This window comes from Maniola jurtina, chromosome 22, assembly GCF_905333055.1.
Source record: "Maniola jurtina chromosome 22, ilManJurt1.1, whole genome shotgun sequence".
In the NCBI taxonomy this organism is placed as follows: Eukaryota; Metazoa; Arthropoda; class Insecta; order Lepidoptera; family Nymphalidae; genus Maniola; species Maniola jurtina.
In genome coordinates this window covers 10305216-10326688 of record NC_060050.1, presented here as the reverse complement: position 1 = coordinate 10326688, position 21473 = coordinate 10305216, and the positions used below count along the sequence as shown (strand labels likewise).

General features: G+C 36.7%; 2 protein-coding genes across 6 annotated transcripts in view; both read left to right on the top strand.

Moving 5' to 3' along the window:
* LOC123876970 (synapse-associated protein of 47 kDa) overlaps positions 1-8748 on the top strand; it is a 96484-nt gene extending 87736 nt beyond the window's left edge. For all 5 annotated transcript variants that reach the window (XM_045923436.1, XM_045923434.1, XM_045923435.1 and 2 more), the window contains 2 exons: positions 6364-6503; positions 7295-8748. In XM_045923436.1, coding sequence (XP_045779392.1) covers positions 6364-6488 — 125 coding nt within the window. In that variant the 3' untranslated portion in view covers positions 6489-6503; positions 7295-8748. The remainder of the gene's footprint in view (positions 1-6363; positions 6504-7294) is intronic.
* Positions 8749-9760: 1012 nt separating this feature from the next.
* LOC123876972 (pancreatic triacylglycerol lipase-like) lies at positions 9761-20947 on the top strand. The gene is made up of 9 exons (XM_045923441.1): positions 9761-10033; positions 15783-15872; positions 16206-16257; positions 16518-16622; positions 17104-17245; positions 18187-18335; positions 19512-19726; positions 20277-20418; positions 20797-20947. Exons 1-9 carry the CDS (start codon positions 9994-9996, stop codon positions 20867-20869), a joined length of 1008 nt encoding a protein of 335 aa, XP_045779397.1. The 5' UTR covers positions 9761-9993; the 3' UTR covers positions 20870-20947.
* The last annotated feature ends 526 nt before the right edge of the window (positions 20948-21473 follow it).

Sequence of the window (21473 nt, the reverse complement as noted above, 5' to 3'; positions counted from 1 at the left end):
ATCATAATATTATAATGATAATTAATATAGCATCACTTAAAATCTGTTCTGTAGTACCTAATTAATTGTACTGAATGGTTTGAACATTGCTACTTTTGTCTACAACGCTTATTATATGCTTGAGGTGCCAAATAAAACGTATTTATTTATGGGAAACTCAGTTACGAATTTTAAATTACTTCGATTTCTACTTATACCTGATTGTAATCTGTGAACTTTATAGTTCTTATGCTTCTTATTTCCTTCTTAGTAAAGTACTTAATAAAAATATCACTGAGGTGTTTATCTTAAGCTGTCAAAAGAAGTATAGATAGATAGATAGAAGTCTTTATTGCACACAAAAACAAGTGAACGAACACCACAGAAGGAAGAAAACAGAAAAAACAATTGTGTGCAAAGGCGGCCTTATTGCTTAGAGCAATCTCTAACAGGCAACCTTTGCTCAAAAGAGAAGCTAGTGTTGGATAGTACCGAGTCCAAAAAAGTCAAGTGTTGTAGTGAAGTATATTTTTAATTTAAAACTAAATTGACTGCCTCCATATTTTTTTCAGCTACAATATATAATTATCATTGCCCCAAATATGTTCAACACCTAACAGATCTATAACATATATTTTAATATTCAGAATATTATTTTATTATTCAGAATATTTAGAATTATTCTAAAGGTTGAATGGTAGAGATTGCTCCAAGCAATAAGGCCGCCTTTGCACACAATTGTTTTTTCTGTTTTCTTCTTTCTGTGTTGTGTTCCTTTATATGTGTTTTTGTGTGCAATAAAGTGTTCTATCTATCTATCTATCTATCTTTATTTCTTTTTTTTATTTAAAACTTTACAAAATATTATACGAAATTGCGTCTCCTGTAAATACATCCATAAACTTTCCTAAGAGCTACATATTTCATTTTGAGCAAATGAATTTGCGCTTTATATTTAGCAATTTATATACTTAACACAGCTATTTTTTACGAAGCATCTTACGCATACCTAACGCTTGTTTTTTTGCATTTATACTTTTTATCTACATGTTTTCTCAAAGTTGGTTTTGATTATTTCGCGAGTAAACTCCTAATTCAGATACACTAAACTAAAACAAAGTGCGCAATGCTTTGTCACTCTTAGCTACATATTTTGATGTCAAATTGGACAGAGCTTGTTTCAACAAGTGTCAGATTTGACGTCAAACATGCATGTAGTAACGATTTCAATGTCATAGCTTTTAAATGGCTAAAAATCATGCCAACCTTTTCTGCAGAAAGCATTTTGAAAGGGATAGTGCTTTAAAGGTAGAAGCATATTTTTACTCGACTACTATCCAACCAGAACGAGTTGAGATATCCAGACAGACTCTTGAAACTCTCGATTTGACGTGTGTCTAGTCACAGATAGTACATACTATACGACATCGTGTCGCATGTTCTAAGTCTAGTTTAGTGTACCAATGAATTAGCACCATATTAGTGTATTCTTTCGCGTAGCAATGTTGAAACTTGTCTTTCACTCACACTGTGTTGTCAGAATTTTCAGTCGTTAAATCTAAGAAAATAAAAATGGATTAATTAAAAAAATAATAAAAATTCTAAACGATTGTTGATGTCTTTTTTGATTCCAATTCACAATTTACGTACATTAATTACATTCATACGAAGTTAACTTAAAAAACTTCTTTCTAAAGAAATAACGCTCAAAAGTAGTTTAAAAACAAACAGGATAGTTTATTTTATGAAAAAAAAAATACCATTTTGTATAATTAAGATATGAGTGTATAACGTTTTGCAAAGTAACATTATCGCTTAGATTTGTAGAGCGCACTTTGACTTTGCTCAGATTTAAGATAGTCAAAACCAGACAGATTTATATAGAGGCATAAATCTGTCTCGTTTTAGCCCCGGTATAAGTGTGAGAAAAGTCAAAGTACCAACTATATATCACCAAAATTATACATGGATATATTGCCAATCAGGATTTTTTCTGATACTTTTAATAGACGCATAGATCATGAGCCACATCTTTGCATACTTATAGTAGGTACTATCAAACTCTGAACAAATTTAAAACTATTTGAGATATATCGCCTTGTTATAAAATGGAAATAATGAAAAATGACTGAATGTTTTGTGTGAATGAGACAACGAACTTCATTCGCATATTTTGAAGTTCTGTGAAATATACCTATAGGAGTACGAGATAAGTTTTGTGAATATTTGATCATAATATTTAATTGGGATTCAGAAAGAGTAAGTTGAGTGTTCTCAAAAAAGGCTTCAACGATGTCATTGAAATGAAAAAAAAAAAACTATTTCAGTAAATTATAGCCGCCACATATCACTTATGGGTGTCAGTCAATTAAATGTTACACTAACTGCCGTCTCAACTGCGTCTGTAAGCTTATGTCTGACAACACACTTCCCTCCTTCCTTTTATGGGGTCTACGGACGCATTGTTAATAGTCTATGATTGAACGCATAGAATAGAAAAAATATACTGGCGGTGTACTCGTTAAAAAATGGATCACACGCCGAGAACGTTCGAGACTTCTCGAATTTTAAGAGTTAAAAGGAGAAATAACGTCTCGTTTTAACTTAGCAAAGAATAAATGAGACAGATTTATATAGAGGCATAACTCTGTCTCATTTTGATTTTGTTTTATGTCTGAGCAAAATCAAAGAACGCTAAAGATCTCAGCATTCTTAGCCTCGAAGGGGGCGTAATTTTCGTTTTTGCACCGTGAACCAATAAAACTGACTCCGAACCTAAAACAGGCGAGAATATTAACCGTGCGTTCTTATATATTCTCGAATGTTCTTAGCGTGAGTGTGAAATGGAGTATTTGGAAAAACAGTCTTGGTGGTAGATCATATTCTACTATTTTACAAAAATGCGCCTGGTATGTTTTTTGAGGACTCTTTCTTTGGAATGCCCACAGCTTCTGATAAAAATTAGACTCACATGATAACAATTAATAGCTTAGGAAGCTACAGTAGGCCTTGTAAGACAGAAAAAATGACAAAGAATTAAGTAGCGTCAGTTATTTGCAGAAGTGAAACTTCTATCGTAATTCATGGACTCATATACAGTGCGTTCGTAGAGCCAATTGTTTACAAAAAGTTACGAATCCATTCTATGTCTGTAATCCAGTGTTTATAAAGTTGTGTAGATTTAGTTGGTATAGTTGTAAGGTGGTGTAATGTAAATGATCGTCAAAGACAGGTGATACGACACGGGCCTATAGTTTAAAACGTGCCGCTACATATGGCGTAAGCGACGGAAGGTAGCAATAATTTTGTTTCTATGTTGATGATTAAATTAGTCTTGTACTAGCCTTCATTTAGACCCTGGTATGGATAGAATATGTGAGAGTATGTGAGAAATATGGGGCTTTGAAAATAGTTTCGATAACTGCAACATTTCGCTACTAGATGGCATTAACAGGCGCTTGAGTACTGAATGAAAATACGTATTATCTCTCGGCACTTAGCAGTTTTGTGAACCACAGTTCACAGTCTAGCGTCCAAAAGGCGTTTAGGAAGCCAGGTGAGACAGGTTCGAATCCAGCCGGTTTCAAAATTTTTGATCGCATTTAAAAATTATTATTATTCAGCAATTTAATGGCTATAAATAACGCGAACGAAGTTGCGGGAAAAAGCTAGGTACCCTTTGAATAAAATTATTGAGGTCTATTAGTTTTCTCTTTTATTTGGGCGGATATTTCAACGCATAAGTTTATTATTAATAACTTGTGTGAGAGGTGAATGTGTGAGCTGTGGTAGATGTACCATAAACTACAAAGTTTTGGTCGGCTAGTACAAACTAAGTTACCTACATGAAAATCAGTCTCTTCTTTTCCTAGAAAGTCTTCTTTCGTCACTCTTCATTTTGCATGTGGCGCAGTTAACTTTGGCAAATTAAATAAAAAACTTTTGGCCTAACTGTGCTAAGGGAAAATTGCATTTTGATGACACCAAGTATCGAAATTGTTGTCGTGCCATACATTATATAGTATTATATTAATTGTGAATGCTCAAATATGTTTGTTTTTGAAAGAAAATTCATTCTTGTCGTGTCTTGCAGCGCGGTTGTAGGTTTGTAAATTTTTTTAACGGACCCTTTGGATGAGACCGCTTCATGTCGTTTTAAGTACGTTAATTTTTAAAATAAAATTCATTAGGTTAAATAGAAGTTATTTTGGCCGCGTTTGGAATGTCTGGAGATCTGGTTTGTGGTGGGAAATTAACAGTATGTATTCAAAAAAGGCTCTGGTCTACATCGACATAAGTCGCGTTGTTGTGAGTCATGGGAATCACGAAAAAATTGAAATAATTTTTGTACTGAAAGAAAAATTATTAATCCCCCCTTTATATAAAGACCCCTTTTATAAAAAGGGGTCTTCCGACGCTGCGCCTTCCAGTGCGAGGTCGCCATTCCAGCACTTTGGTACCCCAACGTCTTTTGGGCTGTGTCCTGCCCATTGCCACTTCAGTTTCGCTCCTGGCCTTTACGTACCTGTATCGAAACATCGCGAACCCAGTGCGTATAAAGCCTAAACCAGTCTCTAGTCAGTCCGGCCGCGGCCTTAGTTGGTAAACCCCGCATCATTCTAGTGACGGCATAGACATAAAACACTTTCTATTGTCAATACTTAAAAAATGTTTAGTGAAATTATAACATTATAGTTAATAATGGCATTTATAGTTAGTTATTATGAATTGAAATAATTATATTATTCTAAAATAACATTCGTCTTGTTATTTTGCCTCCTTGGACCAGGATTGCGTCTATGCTGATGTCAGTTACGTAGGGACAGCGACATAGCTAGGTTGACACCCATCCATAGTCTGTCATGACACGAGTGACGTCACACGCTAGTAAACAAGCTCACTTAGGTTCACATTATGTGAACGTCTGTGAACTTGTTTACTAGCGTGTGACGTCACACGTGTCGTGTGCCAAGCGCCATTACAGAAAATAAATATTGTTTTCGGCGCGGACTTCAAAACTTTAGCATTGTCATTGATTTTAATTCTTAATACAGTAGATCTTACGAAAATATCAATGTAGTGTGTTTTTTATGTCATAAAGAATAATTAAAAACGATTTCAAAAAATTGGTCAAATAGCCTATTATGCGATTTTTCAGAATTCGCACAGGAGCGGAGCCAAGGGCGATCGCTAGTATCATAACATAATGTGTATTCGAACGCGCGACCGATGCAAGCGGCTGACATCAGCGTCGAAGAATAATTCAAGACTCTATTAAAGTAGTTACGATAAAAAATTTAGACTAGGTATTTTGGATTGTCCGATACGATTGGCTGGAATGTAAAAATGACTTAAGAAGACAATTTTTTACGAATGCTTGTAGAGAAGATACTTTTCCTTATAATATGATTCTTTGCAGAGTTATAGTACGCGACAGGTCAAGATGGGAAATTGGGTTATGAGACGGGGGACGCCCCGCAAACCCACACGGAACCTGTGCTTTCCCGCACCGGGTTAGCACGGGGGGGGGGGGCTGTGTGAATGTGCTAGGCGTCCCTACCCTGATTGCCATGTCGACCTGTCGCGTACTATACTTATTTACTAATTAGTAATTCCGTTGTACACAACCGTTAAACTAAAATGGCAGGTCTAATTAAAGTTTTTTTTTTTACACCAACAATTTCCATACAATTATGACTATAAAATGTACAAATTCTCTGCAGTATGGTTGTCCATTGCCTACATGTGTACTTATGAAGGAAAATAACCTATCATGCACTACTTACAGCTATCCTTTTCAAAATGCTCCCCGCGGAAAAGGATGGCTCTAGCTTTAGACCTGTCAATATTATACCTGCCGAAATTATACTCCATCCACGGAGAGGAGTTAATATAGGATTCTCGCTGTCACATAATCCCATACAAATGACAAAGATGACTAACGGAAAACATAGGCTCGTTTGTGATTGGTTGGCCACTCAAAATGGTAACGCCCACTTACTTTTTGTCTTTGTTATTTGCGTTGGATTACGTAACAGAAAAAGCCCTATACTAGCTTCTCTCCGTGGATAGAGTATAATAATATACTCAATCTATCAGTAATCTGTCGATAAGTTAGTTGGAACGAGTTATGCAGAAATCAGCTAGGTGAGGAAAAGTACAAATCAAATTATGAGCTTTAACTTGTAGCAATAAAACTCATAATTCGATTTGTACTTTTCCTCATCTGGCTGATTTCTGCATAACTCGTTTCAATTGTCAAGAAAACCTAACAAAAACGATGTTGCTAAGTAACCTATCGATGGATTACGGATACGATTGATTAGCTATTAATTTCAACAAATTGTGTACAACAAAATTAGCCATAATGACGAAAACTTTCAGAACAATGGGAGAAAGAGTTGGAGGCGGAACTCAAAGAATACGAGGTGGTAGCGGAAAAATCCAGCGATGATAAATGGGAGAAGGAGTGTGAAGATCTACTTGGTGACGATGTGGATCTCAAGTAAATATAATAAACATTGGTATACTGTGCGCAAAACAGGTAATGCAATCTGAACGTAGGCGCATGACTGCGCATTGTACAAAAACACTCCCCGGTTGTGTAAGGAAAACGTAATCAACAGCAAATTCTGCGCTTTGATTGGTTGATTCGCTGTTTACATTATTCCACAGCCAATTAAGGGCAAATCTCAGCCGGGTTTGTGTATTTAGTCTTCAGCTTCAACAACTTCAGATTGGATTAGATTGCTTTGCATGCATCGTAGGTAGGTTTGCCACCTGCCACTTCTTGATTTACGGGTTACCAGCATCAAAAATACGGGGTTTAGACTTTTTTACGAGACAGTATTTTACATACTTAGATATTTTTTTAATACGTTGAAGAAACAGCTTTTAAAAGCTCTTTATTTTGTGACACAAATGTATAAAAATCTTTGTATGTTAATTTAAAATTATACATATAACTTATAATTCCGCCTTCACAGTATCAATATTGTCCGCGCATTGCCGCACAAGGAAAATATTCTTTATACTGAACAGAACGTCAAGGTTTGGTTTCACCAATTTGTAAATAATACGGAAACTTTATTGACCCCGTATTTTATTTTTGGTAACCCGTAAAATACGGGGCATTTGGCGATCTTAATCGTAGAACATCACAGTGTATAGGTATAACCATCATCTCAGGGAAGACTGGATGTTGCTTGGATGTTGTCTTCGTACTCATATTGTCAAGTTAAGACAAACTGAACAGCATTTACATATTTAAACAAGTTATAGCTCATTCGTGAAAAGAGCTTTTTAAAGACCTAAGATTTTTGATTAAAACTCGTGAAATCTTTAATAGCTTCTTTTTATAAATATTTCATTATAGCTGTCAATTATTAAGTTTGTAAATATGTTTATCTTATTAGTTTTAATTTAACAAATAGTGTGGCTGTTGATTTCTTTAGTAATAAATAATAATAATCTTTATTTTAAAAGCTATGTAAAACTTATGATGTACATTATTATGCTTATAACATTTCAGAATGGTGTAAAAACATAAATTTGAAATTTTACGGCGTTTATATGGTAGTATTAATCTTTCTAGTATCAAAGTTAAAGTTATTCAAGCTTGTACAAATAATCATATACGCAAAAGTAAACTGAAGTCCCTAGAGTATTTTAAAGATCCTATTGCGTCTGCTAAAAATGTAAAGGTGATACCAGACGGGTTAAGTTTTATTCATTTTTGCCTTTCATTGGCATCCTTCACTCAGAAAGAAACGTTTGAACTCAAAATGTATCATAAGTGACGAATGCATTCATTAGGTAATGAACCGATTCAACGATAAGTATAGGTTGTTACGGCTATACTCACGTATTTAGTCGATGTTAGCCCGACTAGTTTCGAACCCATCCGGTGTCCTTTTTCATAGGGACTCATCTCGCTGCGTGGTTGAGACCCCTATGAAAAAAGGACCTCATCCACAAAAACCACCCTATTTTACATCGACTAAATACTTGACTATAGCTAAATAACCTATAATTATAATGGAAATCACTCACGATAAATTAATCGATTAACTGCCAGGCCGATTATAATAAAAGAGTCGTTAAGTTTGTTTTTATAAATGTGATTTATGTATGGTGCAATATGAACCTTGGTGTGAAGGAAACTTAAATGTACGTACCTAGATTATTTATCGTTATCTTAGGCTCAAGGCATATTGCGGCAGAGAATTCTGACGCGTCTTTTCTAAAATATCACAAAGTATGCTGAACTTTATCCCTGCATGTACATTCTTCTTCTCGAGATTGGCAGCTGTGCAGGACTCTTGTTGACCCTATCACGTTTGTACGGGAGCGGTGTCTTTGTGCTCGACCGTAGCAAATAGGGAAATTTCCCACCGAGCGGTGTTGTGCTCGGAGCGCCAGCTGGGTCGACGGTTTTATCTTAAAACTTATATGTACTGCAGATTTCAGATAACTCTGTTAGTGTGATTCAGATTTGCGTGTAACTCTACTTTGACATGTACCCGTGCTGCCATCTAGTGCGAGCGTCGTGAGTAGTCAGGCTTGGGTTCGTGTTCCAAAGTAGTTGTGTTGTGGCCGAGGTGTATTTAGGTAGCGAAATAAAATTTGGTTTACTTTGTATTTAGAAAAGTGTCGCTTTTTTCGTCTCCGCCGCAATGTGCCTTTAGCCTTAATATTATTAATACTTTATTTTATTGTAAACATTCCTAAAATAATGTGTAACTACGTAAATAAAGCATTTCTAAAGTTCTAAAAGCTTTTTATTTCAATTTGGATTGTAGAGGTAGCCAAATGCTCAGTGATTTGTCATTTCTCCAGATTTTGTTAGTGAAATGGGATACGGGATTTCGTGTTATTCCTAGGAAATTCGTGACTGACTCGAAATTAGGTACTCACTTCATACATAAAATTATTAGGTACTGTAAGTAATTTGTAATTCACATAAAAATCTACCTAACATTATAATATACTAACTGATGTTCGCGACTTCATCCGATTAAATTCAAGTTTTTGTAATTTCTGTGGGAACTTGGATTTTCTGGATAAAAGTATCCAATGTCCGTCTTGAGGATTCAAGGATTGATATCTTTATGCCGAATTTCATCAAGATCGGTGCAGCAATTGACAGGTATACTTGCAATACCTAATACCTGTTTATTAGCAGGTAGGTCGTACTTAATTGATGCCCACGACTTCTTCATATGAACTTAGGTGTATAAAAATCTCTGATTTTCTGCATAGTTTGATTTTCAAGAAAGAAAAAAAACATTCCGATGAATTAAGAACCTTCTTATTTTTTGAAGTCTGTTAAAAAGTAGCTGTCGACTCTTATAGAGGCTTGATCACGGTAAAATGACAGTTACAGTGTGACGATCGTAATCACCTTGGCCAACACTTTCCCTATTAGCTATAATACACGATGCAGGTTTTTCGGCCAGGATGAAAGCTGTCTCTATCAATTAATGTCATCAAATCAACCGAATGAACAAAAACACAGACTGACGGATTTATTTTAATAGTTATAATATTAGTAGTAGTTATGGATAGGTATATGGAAGTGATTAAGTATGCACAAAAACATAATGATTATCTCTGAATTGATTGGCTTTAACCTTGCAATTTGTTACTCCTGGTTAAATTGGACCTTGTATAGTTGTTATTCACCTGGCGTAGAGTTCACAAGTTTACTACTCAGTTAGTTTTTGATAGATAAATACTAACTGAGTAGTAAACTAATAACTAATTAGTTTATCTCTAGTTTGATACTAAATAAACATCTGGGGAAATTAATTCAGTAAATTAAAAAAAAATAGCCTTGAAGTGCAGATACACCCTATAACAAAATAGGTACTTCCCTAAATAAGTAGTAGGTATTTTAAAAAAAAGTTAGCTATTTAATATATATTAACATACTTATACCTACAGTGAAATAAGTTATGCAGTTAAGCTGGACTTTTTAAGTAATAAATTACAAGTTAGAACTCCTGAGTGAAAATGTTGGAAGTGAACTTCAGATTTTGTCTTTTTATAGCAGGTATGTACCTAATCTATGTATTACCTACGCGTCACAAAAAAAAATTGGTTGTCTGTAAAGTCGGTTTACTGACAATAGTTGAACGTGACAACAAAGGCCGATTGTGCTTCTTTGTCGCTCGTTCCGCGCTCTCGCTTGCACTTCAAGCCTTACATGGAACGCCTCAGAGCGAGGTAACGCCGCATGAGTCATGTTTTTTCGTGCGTGCAGCCGGCTCTATCGAATTATAAGACGTCACGTCAAAATCTGAATGACACTGGTACTGGATATGCGTCTGTGCAAGGATTGTACCTACCTACTGTACCTACTTTCCCACAGTACAGTACGCGAAGGTAATGGTGGATTGATGAACCAATCCACGGCGGGAAACATCCCGGTGTTGAGCCAGCCGGTTGCAGACCGAAAATTAAGCTATGCCAAAGCTAAGCTAAGCTAGAAATAAATGGCGTGCAAACCAAGAGCTAAGCCAAAGCTCAGTCAATGTTGTGAAGTTCAACTAGACAAATACAAAAGAAAAGTTGGTGCATTTGGGTTCTCCAGGGGATAGAGCCCGAACCCCTGACTTAAAGAGGCCAAAGTGCTATTTTGTGATTTTCACCCGTCTACGGCAAAGCCAAAAGGAAGGGTTATGATTTTAGCAGTCTATGCATGCATGTAGATTTGTATTTATGTATGTTCCACCGTAGCGCCTAAATTGCTGAGCCGATTTTGATGAATGAAATGTCAATCGATTCCTTATTATGGTCCGGGTGACATAGGCTACATTTTTATGCGAAAAAAATTGACCTGACGGATGTTACGTTCAAAAAAGTGGGGGTCTCCTTTTCTTCCCAATGTTATTGAGTGAGATATCAAATGAAAGAGAGAAAAAAACCTGAATTCATAAATACCTATAAATATAGCCCAATGTTAAAATACACCGAGCGACCGACCAATTTTACTAGATCTATCTAATAATGTTTAAATAAAAGTTTTAACTGTACTTATAGACTACAGGCCCATGTTTAAAAATGGGTGGGTCATATGAACCACCAGGTGACGTATACAGGACGATATAAGAGCATAAAATAATAAGTTTCAGCATTATGCCGTCACTTGTAAGCTGTCCAACAGATAGATAGATAGATAGATAGAAACTCTTTATTGCACACAAAAACACATATAAGGATAACAACACAGTAAGAAGAAAACAGAAAAAAAAACAATTGTGTGCAAAGGCGGCCTTATTGCTTGGAGCAATCTCTACCAGGCAACCTTTGCTGAAAGGAGAAGTTCTAGGAAGGAGGTTGGATAGTACCAAGTCGCAAGGATTTTTTACAAAGATTTATATATATACTAATAAACATAAAAAAGTAATTATATATATATAATATATAAATATATATGTATATGCTATATAGGACAATATAGTTACTTGCATATAATATAAAAGGGATACATATAGTATAAAAAATAATAATATAATAAATAAAAACAATATTTAAACTATTATGGCATAGATAAGTAGAATTCTTTCAAACGGTTTTTAAAAATGGGCAGGGATTTCGAACTTCGAATATTCTTGGGGAGGTCATTCCACAGTTGTACTGCATGTACCGTAAAGGACCTCCCGTAGAATTTTGTGTAATTTCTTGGGGTTTGGAGCTTGTTATCCGAGCAAGAGCGCAACTTCATGTGGCGATCAGCAGCACCGAGGAAAGTGAAGCGATCTTTAAGGTAGGGAGGAGTGTGAGGCTCATAGAGAATAGAAAAGAGTAGAATGAGGACGTGGAAATTTCGTCGCCGTCTAATTGGCAACCACTTGAGACGAGAACGGTATTCGCTGACATGGTCAAATTTTCTCAAGCCAAAGACAAATCGAATGCAAAGATTTTGCAACCGTTCCAGCTTGTTTAGTAACTCCTCGTTCAAATCCGTATAGCTGCTATCGGCATAATCAAGAATGGGTAAGAGCAGAGATTCAGCCAAGGATATTTTTGTTTTGATTGGGAGGAGATTCTTCCATCTTTTAAGGGAGCCGACAGCAGCGAAAAGGCGTCTGCTTACATAATTGATATGCGGAATCCAGGAGAATGACGAGTCAATAAACAAGCCGAGATTCTTGACAGTATGACTGAAAGGCAATGTAGAGTTATTCAGCACAATCGAACCTACAGAATTGGGATCGATTTTACAGGTTAGCTTAGGGTTACCGATGATAGCAGCCTGTGACTTACTAGCGTTTATAGTTAGCCCGTGCGACTCACTCCAAGTACTAATTTTACATAAGTCTGAATTAATTTTACAAATACCCATCATCACTTCATCCGCAGGTACGGATAAGTAAATTTGTAGGTCATCGGCGTAAAGATGGTAAGACGAGGAGAGGGAATGGGAGATAGAATTAATAAATATAGCAAAAAGAAGTGGCGAAAGGACACCTCCTTGAGGCACACCAGCACGGAGACAGGAGACGGAGGAAAACTTATTATCAATACGGATACGTTGCTGACGATGCCATAAATAAGAGTGAAACCAGTCCACAACGTCTTGTGATATATTAATAGACTTAAGCGTGGCTAGCATTATATCAAAATCAACCGTGTTAAAGGCATTACTAAAATCAAGAAGAACAATAATTGTCACAAGTTTGTTGTCAAGACCGTAACGAATGTCATCACAGATCTTAGTGAGCGCAGTGACAGTGCTGTGTCCTGGCCGAAAACCTGACTGGTGAGGATTAAGTAGGTTATTATAGGATAGGTAAAGGCGAAGTTGAGAGGAAACTATACGTTCAGCTACTTTAGAAAGGAACGGAAGAATAGAAATTGGTCGATAGTGAGAGAAAGATGAGGGATTAGTTGTTTTGGGAACAGGAATAACATACGCTGCACGCCACGCGCTGGGAAAAGTACTGGTCGATAACGAGTAATTAAGAATATGACAAAGAATCGGGGTCACTTTTTCCAGCACAAGCATTATCATTTTCCGGCTTATACCATCACTGCCAACAGCATCAGATTTGATTGCCAAGATGTGTTTTTTGACGTCATCAGGAGTAATTGAGTTAAATATAAATGGGGGAGAGTCAGGAGTAGGTGATGCAGTAATACGGTTTAAAGTATCATTTTTTATATGGCTATCCATTGGCGTAATTGCGGTAAAATGTCTATTCAAGTCATCCAAGTTTACATTCTTTACGGTCTGACAATGTTGCTTGCCAATCCCAAGTGAATTTAGGAATTTCCAGGTTTTAAAAGGGTTACTGTTATCAATAGACTTATGAATATAGTCACGTTGAGCATCTCGGCAAAGTTTACTGCATCGGTTCCGTAGTTTTTTGTATTTATCGAGATGCTCTTCAGTTGGTTGTAGTTTATATTTAGCTTTTGCTTTGTTACGTTTAGACATAATAATTTTTATTTCTTTAGTTAGCCACGGAGCCGGTAAATGTTTCAACTTGATTGGGCGCAGTGGTGCATGCACATCAAAGATTTCAATTAACAAAGAATTAAATAAATTGAGCTTTTCATCCACTGTAGCAGCATCAAAAATGGTATCCCAATCTATGTTGTTGAGATCCTGTAGGAACCTATCATTATTAAAATTCTTGAAGCTCCGTCGCATGACAACGGTTGGCTTGGCTTTCGGAGGACGTATTTTATATGATACATATACGAGATCATGATAGGAAAAGGCTTCTGCTGAAAATTGACCATGTGAGCTTACATGTTCTCTAGAGGAGACCATAATCAAATCCAGCTGAGAGGGAGCGCAATTTGGAAAGAAATGCGTGGCCAAGGATGGAAGCAACTGTAGGTTGGAACTATTAACAATATTAGTCAAGCGTTTCGCACGCGCATCATCTTTGAGGAGACACGTATTAAAGTCACCTAAAATAATTGTATGGTCAACTGTCGGTACATATTGTTCAAGAAGAGTTTCAAACGAATGAAAATAGTTAATATGTAGAGAAGGGCTGTAATAAACACCAAGGAGTAGTTTCAGTTGACCAAATAATACTTCAATGAAAATGTGTTCAGCAGATTCCGAGTACAAACTGGGTGACTTGTCCAAAACAGTAAAGGGAATATGGCTACGAAGATAAATGGCCACACCACCCCCACCTTTTCCCGTGCGGTCGTTTCGAATCAAGTGGAAACCAGGAATAGAGTAGGAGATAGAAGGCAAACATGGTTTGAGGAAGGTTTCAGACACTAAAATAGCATGGATGTAATTATTATTTTCAAAAGAAGCTAAAAGATCAGGAAAATGAGATGGAATACTCAACAGAGTGCTGGTGAGAATTGAAAAGTGCAGGTAGAGTGAGTACATTTTGGTCATATATTTTTGTACGGCATTTTTACCATCGATAGATCCATGAAAAATAATAAGAAAGCGCGCAGTGCCGTAAAAAAATGGTGCGCCACAAAGTCAGTAAATGTTTTGATTTTCTGACAATTTCCGGGGTAAATTTGGTCATTTAATTCTGTACGGCATTAGTTTCATACTGTTTCAATACAGCCTCTAATCCATTATTCCGCAACGCCGTACAAAAATCATGCGACAAGGGGAAAAAATTGAGGGTAGCAACCCCCTCTCTTTCCGTGGTCCGGGGGGTGATTTGAAACAACATAAAATTAATTTATTTTGAAAGTGTTTTATGCATAGATAATATTTTTTTACATGCCGTACATTTTCGTTGGTCCAAAGGTTTGTAGGGATGTGGATATTATATACACACCCGTTCACTTCAGTTAGACGGCATAGTGATTTTATCATATTATCAATTGTTCTCTTCAAAAATATGTTAATGCCGTACAGTATCAGATGGCCATAAAGTACTACCCTTAAAATGGTAGCGTCATTTTCATCAGCCTAAAAGATATGGTCTGCATTAAAATGTACGGCATAATTTTTTCCTAATTTATTTATCTTAATACTATTTAAAACAAGGGAAAAGCGTAGAAAATTGCTATATTTTATTAATCTATGAATATTTAAACTTTTGCAATAATTTGAAAAATTTCAGTTTTTGTATTTATCTATAATTTTTTTTAGAACAGTTTCTTTTGAACGGCAATACTATATAACAATAGTATTTTACACTATCATGTTAAAAAAAAAGTTGCCGTACAGAGTCAAATGATTTTACAGCTTTAAAAATTAAGTATACCATGAAATTAAGATAATTATTGATACACATTCAAATGAACACTAATTTTTTTACGGCATTATTTTTAATAGTACTTTTGAGTGCTAGATAATGTTTTGGAACCAAAGCCGTACTTTCTCAAATCACCCCCCGGACCACGGAAAGAGAGGGGGTTGCTACCCTCAATTTTTTCCCCTTGTCGCATGATTTTTGTACGGCGTTGCGGAATAATGGATTAGAGGCTGTATTGAAACAGTATGAAACTAGTGCCGTACAGAATTAAATGACCAAATTTACCCCGGAAATTGTCAGAAAATCAAAACATTTACTGACTTTGTGGCGCACCATTTTTTTACGGCACTGCGCGCTTTCTTATTATTTTTCATGGATCTATCGATGGTAAAAATGCCGTACAAAAATATATGACCAAAATGTACTCACTCTACCTGCACTTTTCAATTCTCACCAGCACTCTGTTGGACAGCTTACAAGTGACGGCATAGTGCTGAAACTTATTATTTTATGCTCTTATATCGTCCTGTATACGTCACCTGGTGGTTCATATGACCCACCCATTTTTAAACATGGGCCTGTAGTCTATTACCTATGGTTTAGTTCTTACAGTAAGTGCCGAATGTCACGGAGGTCCATCCTTGCCGTTATCCAAAGACAGCTTTCAACTGATTCAGCGAATTTTTATACCAAGTAAGAATACTTTTATACAAGACTTATGTAATTTGAAATTGAGGAGCTGGTGGACATGACGGGGTAATTACCTACTCGAAATTAAATAGTACAGGAGAAGCAAGAAACTTAAAGTTTTTGAAACTTTACTGTATGTAATTTTACGTTTTGATCGAAATAACGAAATTTGGATATTTTAGCAGAGTTTTAGGCAGTGGGAATGAGTTCAGATTTGTATCCAGTTGGCCAAAGACGTCCTTAAATTAATTTAAAAATTAACTTAAATAACAAGCATAATAATAAAAACTATAGGTACTTAGGCTTATTTTTAATCTGAGGTTTTAACATTTGCAGCGCCTAGAGGACGAAAAGCTGAATTGAGTGATATCAGATTAAAATATTATAGGTTAGTATCGTTATTTAAATGAGGCAAAATAAAGTACCTAGGTAACTACCTACCTAGGTACCTGGCTGAGATGGGAATCGGTGTGGGAACCCCCCGCACACCCGCGCTAACCCTGTGCGGGATAGCGCGGGTGAGCGAGGCGTCCGCGCCTCTTCCCCCGATTGCCATCTCAGCCTGTCGCGTCTATACCTAAATTACCTAGTAGGCCTCTTGAACTTAACCTTTCTACCCATAAAGTCACTCAACCACTTTATTTTCAGGGATAGTGTAAAAAATCACACATCCTACCGAATGCAGAATTCTGTTTTACTGTTATCAGATCCTACTTTTGAGCGGCAGAAGCCTACAGTGATTTACGTCGGTGGGTTAGTATGAAATGTATCCATTTCGTATCTAATCATTTAAATGTTAGCAGCCCCCACTACTACAGAAGCAGGAAAAGCAAGCAGGACGCATTTATAAAATACTAGAGGATGCCCGCGTCTTCGTCCGCGTGGATGTAGGTTAATGAAGATCCCGTGGGAACTGTTTGGTTTTCCGGGATAAAAAGTTGTCTATGTCAATAATATGGACGCAAGCTACCAAATTTCATACAAATCGGTTGACCGGATGGGTCTTTAGGAATCCCGTGGGAACTCCGATTATTTTTTGATTCCGATTATTTTTTGTGGGATTTTTCGAGATAAAACTAGCCTATGTCCGTCCCCGGGATATAAGCTAACCGTGTACTTTTCGTCATAATTGGTTAAACTGTTGGGCCGTGAAAACGTAGTAGACAGACAGACAGACACACTTTCGCATTTATAATATTAGTATGGATAATAGTATGAATATTGTTATTTACAGATATCTAGAAGTTACCAGCGATTCCAGTGGTGCTACGTTACTGGAGGCATATATCAAGAACGGTGGATTCAACATACTCATCCTGGATTGGTCGAACCTTGCTTTCGGGGATTATATCAGCGTCTTGTATAATATTAAGCCGGTAAGTACTACTAAATAGATGAAGTAATATATTCACACAGATGCTGATAATAATCAGGATGACAATCAATTTAAACCCTAAACATTTTGGAAACTTACACTCCAAATTCCATTTCCTGCAAACATTGATTGATACCAAGTCGATCCTTTGAAAATGGGAATCTGGTACGGTAAAATCCATGTTTTGTACGTTAGGATTCTCATACCTAAGGAAAGGAATCGAAATATCTAAAGTAGGTAAATGTAGCCATTAGGGCTGGACAAGACCTCGCCAACAAACTGGCCCACCAGTTTAGCGAGTTAGTAATCTTAAGAACCTTGTAGAATTAATATGAATAAATAAATTTAAAAAAAGACAAGAAAAGCATAATCGAAAGTTTTTGAAATTGCACACTTTGTCGGTATCTATAATAGGTTATGATTTTCAATCTCAGTTTGAAAGGAACTCGATCATTTGTCATGGATGTGTAGTAACGGTAAATAAAAAATATTTTTTTTAAATTGAATATCACTTGCTTTAACGGTGAAGTAAAGCATCGTGAGGAAATCTATATGCCTAAGAGTTCTCTGTAATGTTTTCAAAGGTGTATGAAGTCTGCCGATCCGCCCTTGGCCAGCGTGGTAGACTGTGGCCTTAAAACCCTCCTCATTCTGAGAGAAGATTTATTTATTTATTTATTTATTATTACACCAACAACTTCCATACAAATAAGACAAAAATCTTTACAAAAATAACTTCAGTATGGTTGTCAATTACAGGTGTATACTTTATAGGAAAACTAATCTAACACTAACCTACAGTACAAATTCTTAATCTATGTATATATTTTTAAAACAATGGAAAGTAAATTTACAGTTAAACTTAAGAAACACAAAAATCCGTTCTCTGTAGTGAGCAGACCATGGGTTGTTTATGATGATGAATTAAAATTGTTATTTCAGGTGGGAAACGAAGCCGGCAAAGCGATATTGAAGCTTCTAAAACAGGGATTAAATATACAAGGTTTACATGTCGTGGGACATTCTATGGGAGCTCATGTTGCAGCCGTTATCGCGAGGTTTCTGAAGGCTAGAGGATATACTGTACCAAGGTAGATAATTGGCGTCGATTTTAAATTTAGAGTATTTGCATCCTTTTCTTTTTAATATTGCTAAAAAAGGACGGATAATGAATTTTAAATTTAGGTACTCTAAATAGTGCACTCTACTGTAAGTTCTCGCGACTGGCATCCACCTAAAGTCGAGGTTTGACAGTTCTAAGCTAAATTAGGTTTGTCTGTCATTTTCTTATTATATTGGTAAGAAAAAGATGCGAATACTCTAAAATGTAGTTAGTTGCGCTCAGAAGTACCATATTACTAATACCATACTATTAATGTGCTATAGGTAATTTACTGAAAATCTCAAAGCATAAATCTAAAGATTTATCAAAATGAATGCATTACAAAAGATTATTGGATTTAAGAATAAGCTTTGAAAATTCATTTAAGCTAAGTACATTATCTAAGTATTATCAGTTTTGTAAAAAAATACCTACCTACATGATTGGATTGTCCTCGATATATCTAAAGACTGACTCTGACTGATCTATCAACGCACAGCTCAAGCAACTGGATGGATCGGGCTGAAAGGCATGCAGATAGCTATTATGATGTAGACATTCGCTGAGAAAGGATTTTTGAAAATTAAACCCCTAAGGGGGTGAATAAGGGGTTTGAAACTTGTATAGTCCACGCAGACGAAGTCGAGGCTATAAGCTAGTATTACATATTACTTGAAAAGATTAAATAGTAGGAATATTTTTAATTGATTTTACAAGACACTGGAATTCATAATCAAGTTAGGGGGCCATTCCGATGACATGTATCATTTAATATATGACACATGTCGTCTGAATGCTCCCCTAGAGAAATCCCTATCTTGGGACTTCGTCTGTGTTGGCGTTTGCTGGCGCGCGTTCTCTGTCTTTTTGCAGTGTTTTTTTTTTTTGTTGAAAGTGGCCGGGTTTTGGGTTTTTTGGTGTTTTTGGCGGTGGAACTGACTGGGAAGCGCTCTAAAGGGGTGCCGCGCGTGTATAGGCGAGCGCCGGCACAGACGGAGTCCATACTTATATAGTTTCCCTAAATTGTAAATAACTACAAACTTGACATTGGCTAATCTTTGTAAAGCCAGATGAGAGAGAAAAATAAAAGATCCCTATCTTGACTATGAATTCCAGTGTTAATCTATGCTAAACATTATAATATGTCGAATTATAATGAATAAAGGTTAACGGTTTTGGATGCGGCGTACCCTGGCTTCTATCCCCCGATACAGACTGTGCCCATCAACCCGGAAGACGCAGACTTTGTGGACGTCATCCACACTGATGGCGGATGGTTCGGTGCCTCGACCAGTATTGGCCATGTTGACTTTTGGCCCAACGATGGCACGGCCAAGCAGCCTGGATGTTTGCCCTTCACCTTGCCGTTGACAGTTGAAAGTAAGTTACGCGGCATACCCTGGCTTCTATCCCCCACCACAAACTGTGTCCATCATCTCAAAAACGCAGACTTTGTTGACATCATCCACACCGATGGCGGCTGGTTCGGTGTCTCTACCAGTATTGGCCGTGCTGACTTTTGGCCCAATGACAGCATGGCCAAGCAGCCTGGATGTTTGCCCTTCACCTTGCCGTTGACAGTTGAAAGTAAGTTACGCGGCATACCCTGGCTTCTATCCCCCACCACAAACTGTGTCCATCATCTCAAAAACGCAGACTTTGTTGACATCATCCACACCGATGGCGGCTGGTTCGGTGTCTCTACCAGTATTGGCCGTGCTGACTTTTGGCTCAATGATGGCATGGCCATGCAGTCTGGACGTTTGGCGTTCACTTTGCCACTAACTTTAACAGAAGTTTGACAGCTGTAAATTAAATTTAAAACTGTCAAACTGTGTCTGTCTTTTTCATATTACATTAGAAAGAAGAGGATGCGTATACTCTAAAAAGTTGTGCAGTACCACTAATGCAAATAATTTTTACTCTTCAGATTTCTGTAACCACTGGCGTTCATACTGGGCTGAGTCAGTCAATGCAGACAACTTTGTAGCTCGAAAATGTGATAACTACGACGATTTTCTGCGAGGGAATTGTTATGGAACTGCTTCTATGGGGCTCGCTGCTACGCCAGAGTGAGTTCATAACAATTTTGCCATTCTTTACCATACACTTTTTGATCGTCAATTGTTGAACTTGTAAGACAATGAGGTACTGTTATTTGATTACATGAACTTAAAACTAAAGCTACGCGGGTTTTAAACGCGTCTCGGTCTGAGAAGAGCCCATAACATTTAGTTTAAAATCTTACTCGTACCTAAGGAAGGACGATATTGCAAGAGAACTATAATGTACATATATTCAGCAAGTGAGATACAGACGACTAATATAATAAAATTGCCCTGAAGATCTATGAGAAACAACCCAAAACTTCCATTCTCCTGTCAAGTCACATTGTCACAGTTAACTCTATATCCATACATATTTCAAATATTTTTTTATTTTGCCCTCAGCTTACGTGGAAACTACTATTTAAGAACGGCAACCCAGGAGCCTTTTGCTTTAGGAGAACGAGGAGCTATATAAACCTTGTTTAAAATCTCCGAATCACCGGACTGGAAGGAATAAACTGTTGTTATTAAATAATAATAGGCAACATTTTTGTAATACAAAATAAAAGTTTATGGAACTAAAAGGTTTTTGCTTTTTACCTTAAATCTTTCTGATAGACCGCACCTAAATATTTCATGCGAATTTTCCAACGAGTTCTGTTGGTACAAATTTTTTTTTTAATAATGAGGTAACTAGGTGTTAAGAAATACAAGCAAAGGGCACTTATAGTACGCGACAGGTCATAGCAATTGGGGTATGATGTGGGGAGACGCCCCGCACGCCCGTACGACCCCATGCTATCCCGCAATGGGTTAGCGCAGGGGCTGTGCAGGTGTACGGGGCGTCCCCACCCGGATCGCCATCTCGATCTGTCGCGTACTTCACGATCTTTTAATTTTCCAAAAAAAATTCTCTTTAAGTATGGTTGTAAAATGCAAATAAAATAAAAATATATGTATACCCACAATTTTTTTTAATCGGATAAGGAGATGAAATTTTACTATGGTAATAAAAGAAAATCCTTTAAAGTATACCTACCAATTACTAAGATTCTATTCCTGACTCCGAACCTGGTGTT

Bases quoted from the DNA above. Each gene is read 5' to 3' on its own strand.
- LOC123876972 (XM_045923441.1), top strand. From the start codon at position 9,994: ATGTTGGAAGTGAACTTCAGATTTTGTCTTTTTATAGCAG. The intron at 18,336-19,511 runs GTAGATAATTGG...TAATGAATAAAG, and splicing joins AGAGGATATACTGTACCAAG to GTTAACGGTTTTGGATGCGG. The intron at 20,419-20,796 runs GTGAGTTCATAA...TTTTGCCCTCAG, and splicing joins GGGCTCGCTGCTACGCCAGA to CTTACGTGGAAACTACTATT.